The 14,753-nt window shown below is 43.3% G+C and overlaps 1 protein-coding gene across 1 annotated transcript; it reads left to right on the top strand.

Moving 5' to 3' along the window:
• The first annotated feature begins 13,188 nt into the window (after nt 1-13,188).
• Nucleotides 13,189-14,156, top strand: LOC103288785 (GTP:AMP phosphotransferase AK3, mitochondrial-like). The gene has a single exon (XM_054714995.1). It carries the CDS (start codon nt 13,223-13,225, stop codon nt 13,919-13,921), a length of 699 nt encoding a protein of 232 aa, XP_054570970.1. The 5' UTR covers nt 13,189-13,222; the 3' UTR covers nt 13,922-14,156.
• Nucleotides 14,157-14,753: the final 597 nt, after the last annotated feature.

Genomic DNA, 14,753 nt, shown 5'->3' with positions numbered 1-14,753 from the left:
GTGCATTCCTCTGGTAGCAGTGCCTGCGGTGGTTTGCTGAGTCATAGCTAGACTTCAGGAATCACTGATTGGCTGCCTCCTGCACACCTCTTTCACCTCAATCTCCAAATCAACATTTTTTACAAATTCATCATCAGTTCATATAGGATCTTTAGCTTTCTAAAAAACCTTTGACTTCCTGATACTTCTCATGTGCTTATGACACATCCGCTTTAATTAGACTACTTCCTGCTACCCAGCAGCCGGAAGAAGCTGAGAGAGGTGCTGTGTTTAATTTTCATGCCTCTGAGGAGGTACTCACCTGTTGACTCACTGTGTGGACACCCAGAACGTGGGAAGCTGGCCCTGGGCAGGGGTACATAATTAGGGTGTATGTGCTAGCAAGGTACTCAGAAGGTCCTGTCAATAGGTCCCATTATATCTTCCTGAATTGTGACCTGACCTCAGAATTATGACCTGACCTCTCAGTAACATCCTTCTATTTGCAGGAGTCCATCTGCATGACCACAATGTCATTTGCCATGAAAGGGTTTTCACTCAGAGAAAGAAGATAAGAACATGAATGACACTGCCATCCACTGACCTCCACCAGTATCTAGATTGCTAGGAAGACCTGAAACATGTTATTTTCCTTCTTAACAAACTCCCATCCGCTCAAGCAAGTATAGGGCTGTCAGGGTGGGGGTGAAGCGTTGGCTGGGGATACAGGCATAGCACATTAGTGAACTCCTGAAACACATTTACCCTCTCCTTCTTTGTGTAGAGATAACATCTGATCAAGATGACCATCAAGTGTAGTCTCCAAGGAGAAAGTTTCAGAAGGATAGCCCAAGGCATGTGGATGTGGGTATCTGTTGTACAAGGGGAACGAAGAACCCCCTGGGCTCTACCTACAGGCTAAGGAGATAACAGAGAACACAGGCATGCCATCTGAAAGAGTCCTTCATGGGGCCCCTGCAGCTAATGAATGTGCAAGTACCTAGTGGTCTCCATAATAAGAGCATGTTCATTCATGAAAATTGGCAACGTCAGGAAACATTTCATAATTATGTTACGCATTTCTGAGCTTTGTTTGTTTCATGTATTTAAATATAATAGAGTTTTTACAATGACAACTTTTAGACAAGTGTTCAATATTTGAAGCTAATGAAGTATGGACAAGTGCTTATAAGAATTGTATGCATTTCTCTGTGTTTTTATAGTAAGTATACTTTCTTGTGCAGTTTGAGCATTTATGTGCTTAAACAAAGGTTTTTAAGTTTTAAGAAGTATGAAAAAGCAAACAGATGAGCTATGTAAGAAATGTTAATGCAAGATTAGACAAAGGTCAAATGGAATATGAAACAAACAAAATTACAAATGATGAGAGAAAAGTCAGAAGAATTCAGTAAGAATGCAAAAGTAGGAATTCTGTATAAAGAAGAATGGTTAAAAATTTGAAGAGTAGATATAAGACTAATAACCAGGTCTGGATGTAAATAATCAGTGAGCTATAATGAAAAACAGAAACCCCCAAATTATAGAGTATAAATAGGAGCACTAGAAAGTAAGGCTTTGGGGACAAGAGTTAAATACAACAATATTTTATGAGTAAATATTAGTAAATTCAAGAGTGGATATAATTCTGGGAAAAGCTAAAATGAATGTACAAAATTCTCAGGGTGGTTAGGCCCCTTGCTGTGTGTTTTAGCTGCAGCTGCTGGAGCTATAACCTGACTTGCTGAGTCACTGGCCAGTCAGGACCTCAGTGCAGAGGCCTAGTCACCACTTAATTGGCTGTGGCTGTATTTAAACACCTTGCTCTTATTTTAGAACAACAACAACAACAATAATAACAACAAAGATAATGGTAATAATTTAAATATATTATTCGTACCTAAGCTTTATCAACTAGGCACTATTTCAACCTCCTGACATGTACTGTGGCATCGATCCTTATGAGGAGTGTTATGATCCTCATTTTACAGACAAGGGATCTGAGATAGAGTTACCAGTCCTGAGCTCAGATTAGCCTTTACCACTTTTTAAATGTCAGAGCTTATGGGATAATATGGAGTAGAAAACTGTACTAGAGGCCTGGAATACTCAATGCTTCCTAGCTTGTTCATGAACTACGTCAGGCGAGGCTACATTGCAGTCTTCTATTTCCATCTCCAGTATTTCCAAAGGCAGCCTGGTAGCTGCCTCACACTGACCTGGACCCCTGGACATAGAGTTAGAGAAATATGGGTTTATGGACAACAGTGGGCATTATCTTTAATCGGAGCTAACTAAGGAAGTGAATTAGCTTGTTTATTGAACAATCTAATTAACCAGGCAAGGAGTCCATTGGTTAAGAACAAAAGAGGGAGTGCTTTAGTAGATTAAGACAGACCTAGGTCCAAATCTTAAGTCTACCACTTATTAGATTAAATTATGGGCAAGTAATTTAACCTCTTTAAATTTAACCTCTTTAAATTCTGCTACACTGCCAAAAAGACAAAAGGAGTTAGGTTTTACCTGCAGCATGAAGAATTTAAGTGAAAAATCAATAGACTCAGGTTTCCCAGAGTCAGCATTTCCAACAGCGAGAAGGATCTGCCACAGAGGTTATAGAATTCTCTTTTCCATGAACCTTTAAAACTATGACAAAGACTCACTAGATAGATGGGTTTTGATGAGACCTCTCCCCTTTGGAGTGCAGTCTGGTAGTCTGTGAAGGACTTAATGTCAGATTAATGACAATCTTTTGCTTCTAACCTATTTGATTAATAAAAGCTAATTTTTATTTAATGTAATCATTGTTTTGTTTGCCTTTACCTACATTCCAAACTTTATTAAAATGCAGATATTCCTGTTTGAAAATTATTGGCCATTTATCTGTTTCAAAACAGCAGAAAGCCCCCATTCAAACTTAATATGAACCTGATACTCTTCATCAGTCTCCCAAAATGCATCAAAAAGCAGTCAACTGCCTCTAAGCTTCAATGAAATAAATAAGCAGAGAGACAGATGCAAAATGAAGAATGGTTACATTAAATGAAGAACTTAGCAATCACCTTTTTGTGCCTGAGCACTACAATTGATTAACTTAGGTGTACTCGATCTTTTTGTAGAAGCCAAAAATGGAGACAAAGACAGGTAAACAAATATAGAGAGTGCAAGAATGAGCTTTAGGCACTTGTGATGAGAGTGTCTCCTGAGAAAGTGAATGAGTTAGGCAGTGGCCACCTGTACCTGGAGGCATTGCTAGAGAAAACCACATCAGTGTTTCTCCTCCAGGGCAGACCAGACCCAGGAGAGTTGCTCAACGGTGTAGATGTAGATACAGATTCATTCATGTGTGCAGGCCGACTACACTACCTTAGGATGGTCCCCCAAACTACCTAAAACTTCCTGTCCAGGTGGAACATTCCATACAGGCAGGCAAGGGAGCAACCCCAAAACTCATTCCATTATTCCACAAACCTTGATGTCCTACACAGCTTTGGGCTGTGCTGAAGATACAAAGGTGACCTGAACCTAATCCTTGTTCTCAGCACACTTGTAGTTTCATAAAATAAACAGTAACACATATTTAGAGAAGTTACTATAAGGTATAATGAGAATCATGGCAGGGGAAGTAGAAGAGGTGTATGATAGGGGTCCTAACCTCATCTAGGGGTCAGGGAGTTGTTGTTAAAGAGAATAAAAGCCAGACACTAGTTAAAGGCTGTCTAGGCAGGTTTTATTCAGTAGGAAAAGAGACTTCTGTATAGACCTGAGCTCTGTTCCAAATACAGCCAAGACGGCTGGGGATTCACAGCCAAGAAGCAGAGGGAAGGGGTCAGTGGACCAAAAAAATACTAAGAGAAGACATCAAGGGTTGGGGATTCTTGCTAAATGGAACCAACAGGATTTTTGCTAAAGGCAGGTCAGGGACTCAGACATCAAGGGTGGGAATGAGGAACTTGATCAGTTCTTGCCAAACTGACTTAGCAGAATTCTTGCTAAAACCTGCCAGAGATGAGGCCTAGATGAAAAGAGGGCTCAGAGGAGGCTATTTCCTTTGAGGGCTCGAAAGAGAGAGTCTTTGTCAGTTTTTTCTTGCAGAAAGAGGTATTTAAGCTGAAAACTGAAAACTAATTAAGGTTGGATGATAGCATATGCTAAACTGAGACCAGCATGTGTGAAGTCCTTCGAGGTGAGAGAAGAGTGTATTTGGGAAAGTAAAAGAAGCTGGTTACAATTGGTAAATGAAGTTTGAGGCAAAGAGGGCAGGAAGGAAGACTAGAGGCATAATCAAAAGAGAGATTTGGACGCGTGTAAATTTGTTAGAAGTTCAGATTTTGTCCTCAGGACAGTAGGGCAGGTTTAACTGGGGGAATAATATGATTGGATTTCTCTAGCCTTCGAAGTGGAAGATAATTGAAGGGGTGAGACTGGAGGCAGGGAGTCCAGTTGAGCACCTGCGATAGTAATTTGGGTGTGTGGTTGGTAATGTAACTTGGATGAGGGCAATGACCTGGGGCTAGAGAGGAATGGAAGGGTTAAGATGTTTAGGAAGCAGGAATTGTAGGACTTGGGCATGATTTAGTGGCAGGAGAAAGGCAGGAGTCAAGGATGACTCCCAGGTTTCTGACTTTGGCAACTGGATGGATACTGAGATTAGGAACATTGACGGAAGAGCAGCTTGCAGGGGAAGATGATACATTATTTGGGGACATACTGAGTTCCAGCTGTGAAACCTTTGAGTTTGGATCTCAGGTGTTGAATTCCTATGATCCTCAGTCCCATAGAACCTGGCATTGTGTCTGGAGGGCAAATGTGGCAGACACCACCTGGACCGAATGATAAAGGTTAACATCTCCAGAGATGTCACGTGGTATCATATGCTCCTGATATGATGTGACAAGAAGGGCATTTCACCTCTGTAGTATTCTTTCCCCAAACCCACAACCCCCGTTAATCATGTGAAAAACAACAGACAAAACCAAATTTGGGGGAGGGGCATTCTACAGGATACCTGGCCAGTCCTCCTCAAGACTGTCAAGGTCAAGAAAAACAAGGAAAGGCTGAGAGACTGTCACAGACCAGAGGAGACTGGGGACACAGGGCAACTAAACGCAGTGTGGTTGCCCGGGTTGGAATCTGGAACAGAAAGAGGCTATTAATGCAAAGGCCGGTGAAATCTAAACAGAGCCTGGAGTTGAATTAACAGTAATGGACCCATCAATGTGCTTCTTAGCTCTGTCAAATGTACTTTGGTTATGTAAGTTAACAATGGGGGAACTGGATGATGGGATTTATGAAAACGACTATTTATACAACTTTTCCGTAAATCTAACATCATCCCACCAGAAAAAGTTTATTTTTAAAAAGTGACTGCCAACGAGAACGTCCACCTCCGTCATCCGTGCCTTTGGGAACCGCCGCACGTTAGGAAGGTGCAGTGGAGCCTTGTTTCCCAGCCCACGCGGAGAAGGAAGCGCACCACAGAGGTCAGCTTCTCAGAGAATCGAAACTAACCCTTCCATCATAGACAAAACAAGTTATTTCCAGCTGTTTTTTGACGGCAAGCTTTCAGAAGTGGATGATAAAAATTCCCTGCTCTCTGAACAGAGGACACTAAGTGTCACTGAATCCTTTCTGGGTGAATCAGGGTCACCGGTGTGAACGTCTGTTATTACATTACATCAGACCAAGCATGGTTCTGCCTTTCTTTTCTTTCTTCCGTTTTTATTTTTGTTTGTTTGTTTTTTACTGTGGCATGACAAAGTTGGAAATGCAGGGGCCACCTCCCCACAACTAAGAAATGACTAAGGAAAGGGAAAAAAAGTTGAATATGGATGAAGAATAAGACAGATGTTTGTGCAACCTCAGGTGAGCCAGCACTGGATAGAGAGCATCTTCCACCTTCTTAAACAGCAATTTAGCTAAGGACAGCAGCTGGCAGCTGATTTTCCCATTTTCTGTGCCATTTTATGGTTAGTAATGCACCTTCTGCAGTTTTTTTTTTTTTTTAATGCAATGCATATCCTCTGGACAATAACTGAAGACACCAATAAACTATCTTTATCTCATTCTAGGTAGGCCTGGGAAGCAGGTGGAGGTGAGGGATTAACCCATCAATATTTTCACGAGGGAGTTTACATTGTGGACTTTTCCAGCTCTACTTAGAGAATATTTTCTTTGTGATGTACTATTTGGTTCCTATTACATGAAGAAGTGTCTAATAAAATTATTTTAAAAAGCAGTGTGATATGGACCTTGGCAACAGGCAGCCAGAGAAGTAAAGGGAGTTTAGTTTGAGAAAGGGGGATTAAAATTCTGACTTTTCACCAAGCCTTTTATGCCACCCTCGTCCAGAGCCATGTGCCAGCTGGGATTCCCTGCTTGGAAAGACCGCATGGCCCCGGAGCCCAACAACTGCCCACACTCACAGCCCCTCCTTTGGAAAATGGACTTCCCCCAGCTCTCTGTCCCAGCATGTCCTTCAGCCAACCCCTGACCTTTACTTAATCCCACGTGAAGACACAGAGTATCCTCCCCTTGAGTTACTTCTGCCACTGAAATGTAAGGCCCTTCGTATTGAAGCCTCTGTTTTCTGCCTCTTTTTTTATTGTCCAAATCACCTTAGTCAATGTCAGTCTGGGTAAATATCTCTGGATTAACTGACTGTTTATGCAATAAATCTCTCCACGTAACCAGGCGAGGCAGGAGGTAGCAACTGTCAAACTACTGGTATGGACAGAAGATATTTAAAGAGCAGTGGGGACGTTTAAGGAGTTTCCTATACTTTGTCCACTTTGTCACTTGTCTGTTGGAGACAGGACTCGAGCTCTCATCAGCATCACAGACATAAGTAAATTAGGCCGAGGCCAAAGGTTTTGACCTGAAACTATTTGTCAGCTAACTAATCTTAAAAGTCTGACTAAGGAAAATATATTTTAACATCTCCACCATGTTTCCATTCCTCTAGGAAAATATGCAAAGATCTATACTTCGCTTAGGGCAGGGTTTATCAACTTAACTACTATTCTCATTTGGGGCAGACCACGCTTTGCTGTCCTATGCACTGAAGAAAGTTTAGCAGCGAGGGTTACTAGAGTTAGCAAATTAAACTATAGGGTTCCCAGTTAAATTTGAATTTCAGATAAACAACAAATATATTTTTTAGTATAGGTATATCCCATGCAATATTAATAGCATCCTAAGCCTCTATCTACTAGATGTCAGTTCCTTTACCACCCTCCCACCTCAAGTTGTGACAACCAAAAATATCATCAGATATTGCCAAATGACCCCTGGGAGGCAACACTGCCCCTGCTTTAGTACCACTGATTCAAAATAATACTTAGAAAATTACAGACCTGAACTTGATCATAGCTTCCAGAAGAAATAGCTATATCTGATAGAGTATCAGTGAAAGAATTAGCCATATTTAAACCATTATGAAAACATTCATTCTGCTTTTTAATGTCCCTTGCGATCAATTCCCTTTAGGTTTTCATGCCAGTTAAATGCTTGGCTCTCTTTCAGATCCTATTTCCTTTTTTCCTGAACTGCTAGAAAGCTTAGAGGTAAATTTAATGCTCAGTTGCCAAAGCCATCTAAGCTCACGTAGCCAGTATTTTATTTTTTTAAAACAAACATCTACATAGCAGCTTTCATATGCCACATATACTTTAAATGCTTTATAAATATTAACTTCTTGAATTCACTCAATCACTGCAACAACCCTATGGGTAAGCATTATTATTACCCTTCCTTTTCAGAATAAGAAACTGAAATCCTTTTTTAAATTTCTATGCATTATTTCATCCTCATCCTTACTTTATGAAGAAAGCCCCTTCAGATTCTGTTTGGGAGTTGGTTGGGTAGAAGTACTGTATTACACACTTGGCCACTGTGGCCACCAGCTCCAGCTACTTCTCCCAGGTGCACCCAGCCTCATGCCCATGCCACAAGCCTCTCACCTCCCATCCTGGGCTTCCCCACGACGGGGGTGCAGGGAACCTTGCTTCAAGCCCAGAACTGCACAACCAAGAATTGCGGAGGAATTAACATCTCATGGTCAAAATGTTGCCAATTGGGAAATGGAAAGTAGATAAATCTGTTCTCTTTTTTTTTTTTTCACCTTAGACAGTCTGTCCTAAGATGCAGCTGTTCAGAGCATGGTTCCATAAGACAGAGCGATCAGTTGCACTTGGTGGCTACCAGCTCAGTTATGCCTGCTCAAATTTCTCTCCCTCCTCCCCAGCCTCACTCCAGTATCTCTGGCTTCTGCTCCTTGGGATTGTATCCCTAACAGAGCATTGTCAGGCTCTGCTTTCTAAGGAATCCAGACTAAGACAATTATAAATACTTACAAAGAAAATCACACTGAATGGAAGTTTACCTAGTTATTTCCATTAACTTCAGAGTCAGTACTAGTAACTGAGGTTCAATCGAATACAATTCTGGAACGTTATCCCTGGCAGGACTTTAAGGGCCAACCCCCTCATCTTGACAGCCGAGGACACCAAGACCCAGAAAGGGAAGGGGGCTGCTTAAAATCGCAGGCCCTGCTTGTAGCCTTCAAACAGAGTACAAACATTTAGTGCCTGCAATGTCAGATTTCTATATAAATTATTCCACTTGGTGCTTGCAAATTGCTTTATTGGTATTATTGTTCCTATGTTATGCTTAAGAAACAGAGGCTCAGAAAAAGTGAAGTGAAATGTTCAAGGTCACAACCTTAGCAAATGCAAGAATCGGGTTTGCACCAGGCCTCGGGACTACCCCGCTGCTCCCTGGAGGCCTGGGGGTGGGCCCTGGCGGCCTGGGGGGCTTGGTGGGAAACCAACACGGACTCAGAGGAAGACACGCTTGAATTCAAGTCCTAGCTCATCCACTTAATAGATTTGTGACTTTAAGTTACTTAATTTCTCTGAGCCTCAATTTTTTAATTTCAAGAATGGGGATCATAACATCTATTCAGAGTGTGGCTATGAAGAGGAAATGAGATAATACATGTAAATCTCCCACCGCAGTGTCTACCCACAGTAGTTGCTAAATAAATGTTAGCCAGCATCCGTTCTCTGGAATCAAAGATGCCTTCCAAAAACAGTATTACCTTCTCTGTCATAGGTGCTTAAGTGCCAGGCAAGGTACTAGCATGTTCTATAGAGGAAGGAATTCCTCCTGACCATTGTAACTTCACTGAGGGAGGGAAGATAAGGGGAGTGTCTCTTACCTCCTCTTAATCTCTTATTTCCTCTACCAATGTCATAAACTTTAGTCATTCATGTACTCCCTTGTTGAACTTTGCCATGTCCGTTTTTAAACTGCAGCAGTTTCCAAACTTGAATTTATAGTGAAGTTTTGTCCTAAGCAAGAATACTCTGAAGTATTAGGTTTGATGTGCTAGTTATGTTTTTTCTTATACACTCTGAAACATAAATACTCCATCATTAAATTAAAAAGTGTCATTATTTAAAATGCTCCAGGAAAAAAAAAATAAGATAAAACATGATTGGAAAATACTCCAGAAAAAAATCAAATAGAATAAAACTGGCATAATGTTGACCGTTGTTGAAACATGGGGCTATACTATTTTCTAATTTTATCTTTGAAATTTCCATAATAAACTAGTGTAAAAATAAAATATACTTATCAACCCCAGGGGTAGGGGTGGGAAACATTCTCTGGCAGAGATCTAAAATCATCTCGAATTCCCCAGAGGATCACTTGGGCAGCACTGGCCCACAATGCCCGCTAGAAACTCACCCACACTCGGGCTTCAGTGTTTCCCATGGGCTTCGTCCCCTGTGCTTAGAACAACTAGCCACCTGGGTAAATGCCCATTGAAAGCTTGCTGAATCCATGAATGAATGATGATCTCACCTGCTACCCTACCTGGGGCTCTTAGCTCTGTTTCCTTGGATGCCTTACACTGCTAACTCTCCCTTAGGGAGTGGGCAATAAATTAACTTGGAAATTTTCACCTCAAAATGATTAGCAATTGTAAAACTAGGCCTAATCTGAGAAGCCCTGCTGTTTTTATTTTACTGCTCTGCCATTTGGCTTCTGCTACTGTAAAGAAATACCTAGAAAATGTCAATAAACTTTTGAGTTGGCATTAGACTTATTTTTTTTTTTCCTTTTGCTAAATGAGGTCAAATATGTTGGATGATATTACTTGGCTACTGATTATGTTTTTTTTTGTCAAAGAATCTCTCATCAGATGCTATCAAGACCGAGTTTCATAACCATTTTTCTCAAACAGCTTATGCGACAGCAGTTTAAAAAAGGAGGAAGAGGCGAGGTGGTTTCAGGAGCCAGAATGACTCAGTGTGCTTAGGGGTCTGACAGGGCCCAGCAGGCCCACGTGGAGTGTGCCTCCTCTGTGCTCCTCTGGGGCCCATCCTCTCCCACTCACACCTGGAGCCAAACCAATGATACCCACTCTCTGCAGATACTCTCTCTGGGATATTCTGAGACCAGAGTCTGGTACCAAATTAGATACCTCAAGTAAAGGGTGAATATACTAGATGTCTAAATCTATCCAGGATAGAAAGGCCTTGGTGGGATCCTTTTTTTTTGTTTGTTTGTATATAATTAATTATCCTAAAAGACAACAATAGCATGAAAATCAATTAGTATTATAAAAAATACTGTTTCAAATTATTACATCTTTTCTTTTTCCTTGGCTGCAGGATGTAGGCCAAATTTCTATTACACATCCATCTATCTACCTTTTGAATCTTCTTAGGTATTCAGTGTAAACTTTTTTGGATACAGAAACAAGAAGAGAGATTATATCACTATTTAAAGACCAAAAATAGAGAACTAATAAAAAAGAAGTCTGAGAAATTAGAGCAGCAGTGCTACTCTGCTGCCACAAATACAGAAATTAGCCTTGTGCTCCCAGAATCTGTCTTCTGGAAATAGCTCTTTCTCTTGTTTATAGAATGAGAACAGCCCATCAGATTATTTTTATGGATCTTTTTTAGAAGTGAAGCGGTCCAAGAATGGAAGAGAATGAAGTAGTTGCGGGGTTGGTGGCTCAGCAGCCTCTAATTAGGATTAGCACCATGTGATGCAAAGCCTGATGCTGTATTAAGCCAGTGCAATCGGACTCCCCAAGACAAAGAAAGGGTCTTGCACAGCTCCTGGAGTAAATGAAACCTAAAACATTTTTCCAAGGAAGTAATTGAAGCTTGTAACTGTCAATTTAAGAATTTTACGTAAATAAAATACAAATGGTCCAAAAACAAATGAAAAGATTCTCAATCTCACTCTGGAGAAATTAAATTTAAACAGTACTTTCTTTTTCTATATATACTAGAGGCCCAGTGCACAAATTCGTGCATGGGTGGGGTCCCTTGGCCTGACTCAATCGGAGCCTATCAGGCCATCTTGCCCAGTCCCGATCAGGCGATCGGGCGGGCCGGCCGAGGAGAGGGACTGTGGGAGGTTGGCTGTGGGAGCACACTGACCACCAGGGGGCAGCTCCTGCATTGAGCTTCTGCCCCCTGCTTGTCAGTGCACGTCATAGCTATGGTCATCTGGTCGTCTGGTCATAACGGTTGCTTAGGCTTTTATATATATATACTAGAGGCCCAGTGCATGATTGAATCATGCACGTGTAGGGTCCCCTACATGCTTTTGCTTTCGATCGCGGGGGAGCTGGGGGCCTGTCCGCTGGTGCACCAGGCCTTTCAGAAGCCTCCAGCGTGCCGGAGGCTTCTGAAAGGCCTGGTGCCTGAGCGGACAGGCACCCAGCTACCCCGCTTTTGATGGTCCACGGTGGGACGTGAGCTCGCTGCCCCAGAGGCCCCTTCTGTGCCGTAGCACAGCCATGGCGCAGACGCTGAGCTCGAGCCGCCGCTGGCAACGCGAGCTCAGCATCCTGCCAGCCCAATCGGCCACCCCGGCCACCCCGAGTCCCGCCCCCCCGCGCCTCCTGGCCAATCGCGGGCATAGCGAAGGTACGGTCAATTTGCATATTTGTCTATTATTAGGTAGGATATAGATAGATGTACAAATATGTTTTTATTGATTTCAGAGAGGAAAGGAGAGGGAGAGAGAGATAGAAACATCAATGATGAGAGAATCATTTATCGGCTACCTCCTGCATGCCCCCGACTGGGGACTGAGCCTGCAACCCAGGCATGTGCCCTGACTGGGAATTGAACCATGACCTCCTGGTTCATAGGTCGAAGCTCAGCCACTGAACCACACCGGTTGGGCTAAACAGTACTTCCTTACCTCTCTGCTGGCCTGTTGAAATAGCCTCCTGACAGATCCCCCTGCTTCTATTCTTGCAGACAAGCAATCTTTTAAAAACAAAAATAAAGTCATGTCTTTCCACTGCTTGAAACTTGGCTTCCCAGTTTACTTAGCAGGTATATTTAAACATAAGTTACATCACACTTTAACACAAACTGAACACAAATTATATCACTCTGCAACGTTCTGCAGTTATGTCTTAGAAATCTTTTCATGTTAGCTTACAGAAATCTGCCTCCGTCTTTTTAGCTGCTGCCTGACCTTCCACAGTGTGGCTATGATTCACTTATCCATTCTCCTATTAGTGAACATTTCTGTTGTTAACAATTTTTCACTGCTAAAAATAAGGCTGAAAAAAAAATAAGGCTGAAGTGAACATCTTACATGTGCCTTCTTGTTGGGAAGTGTTTGTCTAAGGAAGATTCTGAGAAGTCATTTTCAAAAAATTATTAGCCACTGCCAAGTTGCCTTGCAAACTAGCCGTGGGGACAGCCCCGAGCAGAGACCTCTCTTCTCACACCGCTGCCCGTATTTGCTCCGAGATGCAGTCTGGACAGTTTCACTGTCCGTTCTTACAACTCAGTATCATTCTTTAATTCTGGGAAATCCTTGTCTCTTCTTTAATTATTTCTTGAAACACCGTATCCCTCCATCCTCTTCATTTCCTACTTGTGAATGGGAACTCTTGGATCTACACTTTATGTTTCTTTATTTTCCTTTCCTACGTTATCATCTCTTCAGCTCTTCATGCTGCATCGTGGGAGAATTTATCGTCTCAATCTTTCAACTCATGAATTGGCTCTTGGGTAGTGTCTGCTTCTTAAATCCATTTCCTCTGCAGGCTGCACGCTCATGGCGCGTGTCCCATGCGTGTCCTCGCGGCGCTGCCGAGCCTCCGGCCGGGAGCCGGGAGCCGGGAGCCGGGAGCCGGGAGCGCGCGGGCCAGGCCGGGGCCCAACTGTCAGCGCGGCGGGCCTGGCTGCCAGCCATGGGGGCGGCCGGGCAGCTCCTGCGCGCGGTGATCATGGGCTCCCCAGGCTCCGGCAAGCACACGCTGTCACTGCGCATCACCAGACACTTCGAGCTGAAGAAGCTCTCCAGCGGGGAACTGCTCCGAGACAACATACTGAGGGACACAAAAACCGGAATGCTGGCCCGGCCCTTCGTGAAGCAGGGGGAGCTCATCCCGGACGACATCGTGACGCCGCTGACCCTCCAGGAGCTGAAACGCCTCGCTCCCTACAGCTGGCTGCTGTGTGGCTTCCCCAGGACACTCCCGCAGGCGGAAGCGCTGGAGAGAGCGTATCAGACGCACCTGGTGCTGCACCTGAACGTGCCCTTTGAGGCCATCATGCAACGCCTCTCTGCTCGCTGGGTCCACCCAGCCAGTGGCCGCGTCTACAACCTTGACTTCAATCCTCCCAAAGTGCTGGGCGTGGATGATCTGACCGGAGAGCCTCTCGTTAAGCGTGAGGACGACAGACCAGAGATCCTCATCAAGAGACTGAAAGCTTACGAAGACCACACAAAACCGGTCCTGGAATATTACCAGGAAAAGGGGGTGTTGGAAACCTTCTCTGGAACAGAAACCAACAAGCTCTGGCCCTGTATACATGCTTGCCTGCAGAGGAAAGTTCCCCATGCACACTGGAAGCATTGGCTATTCCATGAGGAAAAATGCTCGTAATTAGCGAGATGAGACTCTCTACCTTCCTTCATTTATAAGTTCCTCCTTCTAAGACTCCACCATGTATGCATTCTTTGAAAATTATATTCGTGTTCTTTCTACGGATTTTATTCTGGGTAGTAAAGATAGGCCAAATGAGTCAGATAGTAAGACTTATCGTTTGAAATTGTGCGGTGTGTTTTATCCAGCTACCTTCTGTGTTTAACTCAAAATCATCAGAGATGACTAGACTCTTTGTTTTTTTAATTTTTTTTAAAATTGATTTCAGAGAGGAAGGAAGAGGAAGAGAGAGAGAAAAACATCCATGATGAGAGAGAGTCATGGATCGGCTGTCTCCTGCAAGTCCCCCACTTGGGATCGAGCCCACAACACAGGCATGTGCCCTTGACCAGAATCGAACCTGGGACCCTTCAGTCCGCAGGCCGACGCTCTATCCACTGAGCCAAACCGGCCAGGGCGATGGCTAGACTCTTAAAAAAATTCTCTTAGAGCCAAATTAAAAGAGCAATTGGCAGTAATCTAACTTTTGTTCAGTAAAAGTAAGTGTTTGATAAGGTTGCCATGTTTTTCTTGGGGATATTGCTGGTCTGAATTGTCCTCTGGCCTATTCCTAGTGGAGAGGGTTAAGTCACTGGGTGAGATTGCAATGAGGTGTTCAGTTCTGGTACCCCATTCCTCTGGCAATGGCCAGCCTCAGGACCCATGGCCATGCCTGTCTAATGTGGGCTCCCTACCTGGAGACTGACCCTGTCACTGCCGTTTGGTTCAAGGATCGATGAAAGGGCATCACTGGAAGATGAATCTCTGGTCCCTCCTGCAGCAGTGCCCCAGG

Source organism: Eptesicus fuscus, chromosome 4 (genome assembly GCF_027574615.1).
Source record: "Eptesicus fuscus isolate TK198812 chromosome 4, DD_ASM_mEF_20220401, whole genome shotgun sequence".
Lineage (NCBI taxonomy): Eukaryota > Metazoa > Chordata > Mammalia > Chiroptera > Vespertilionidae > Eptesicus > Eptesicus fuscus.
This window is presented reverse-complemented; position numbering and strand designations above follow the sequence as displayed.

Bases quoted from the DNA above. Each gene is read 5' to 3' on its own strand.
- LOC103288785 (XM_054714995.1), top strand. From the start codon at position 13,223: ATGGGGGCGGCCGGGCAGCTCCTGCGCGCGGTGATCATGGGCTCCCCA.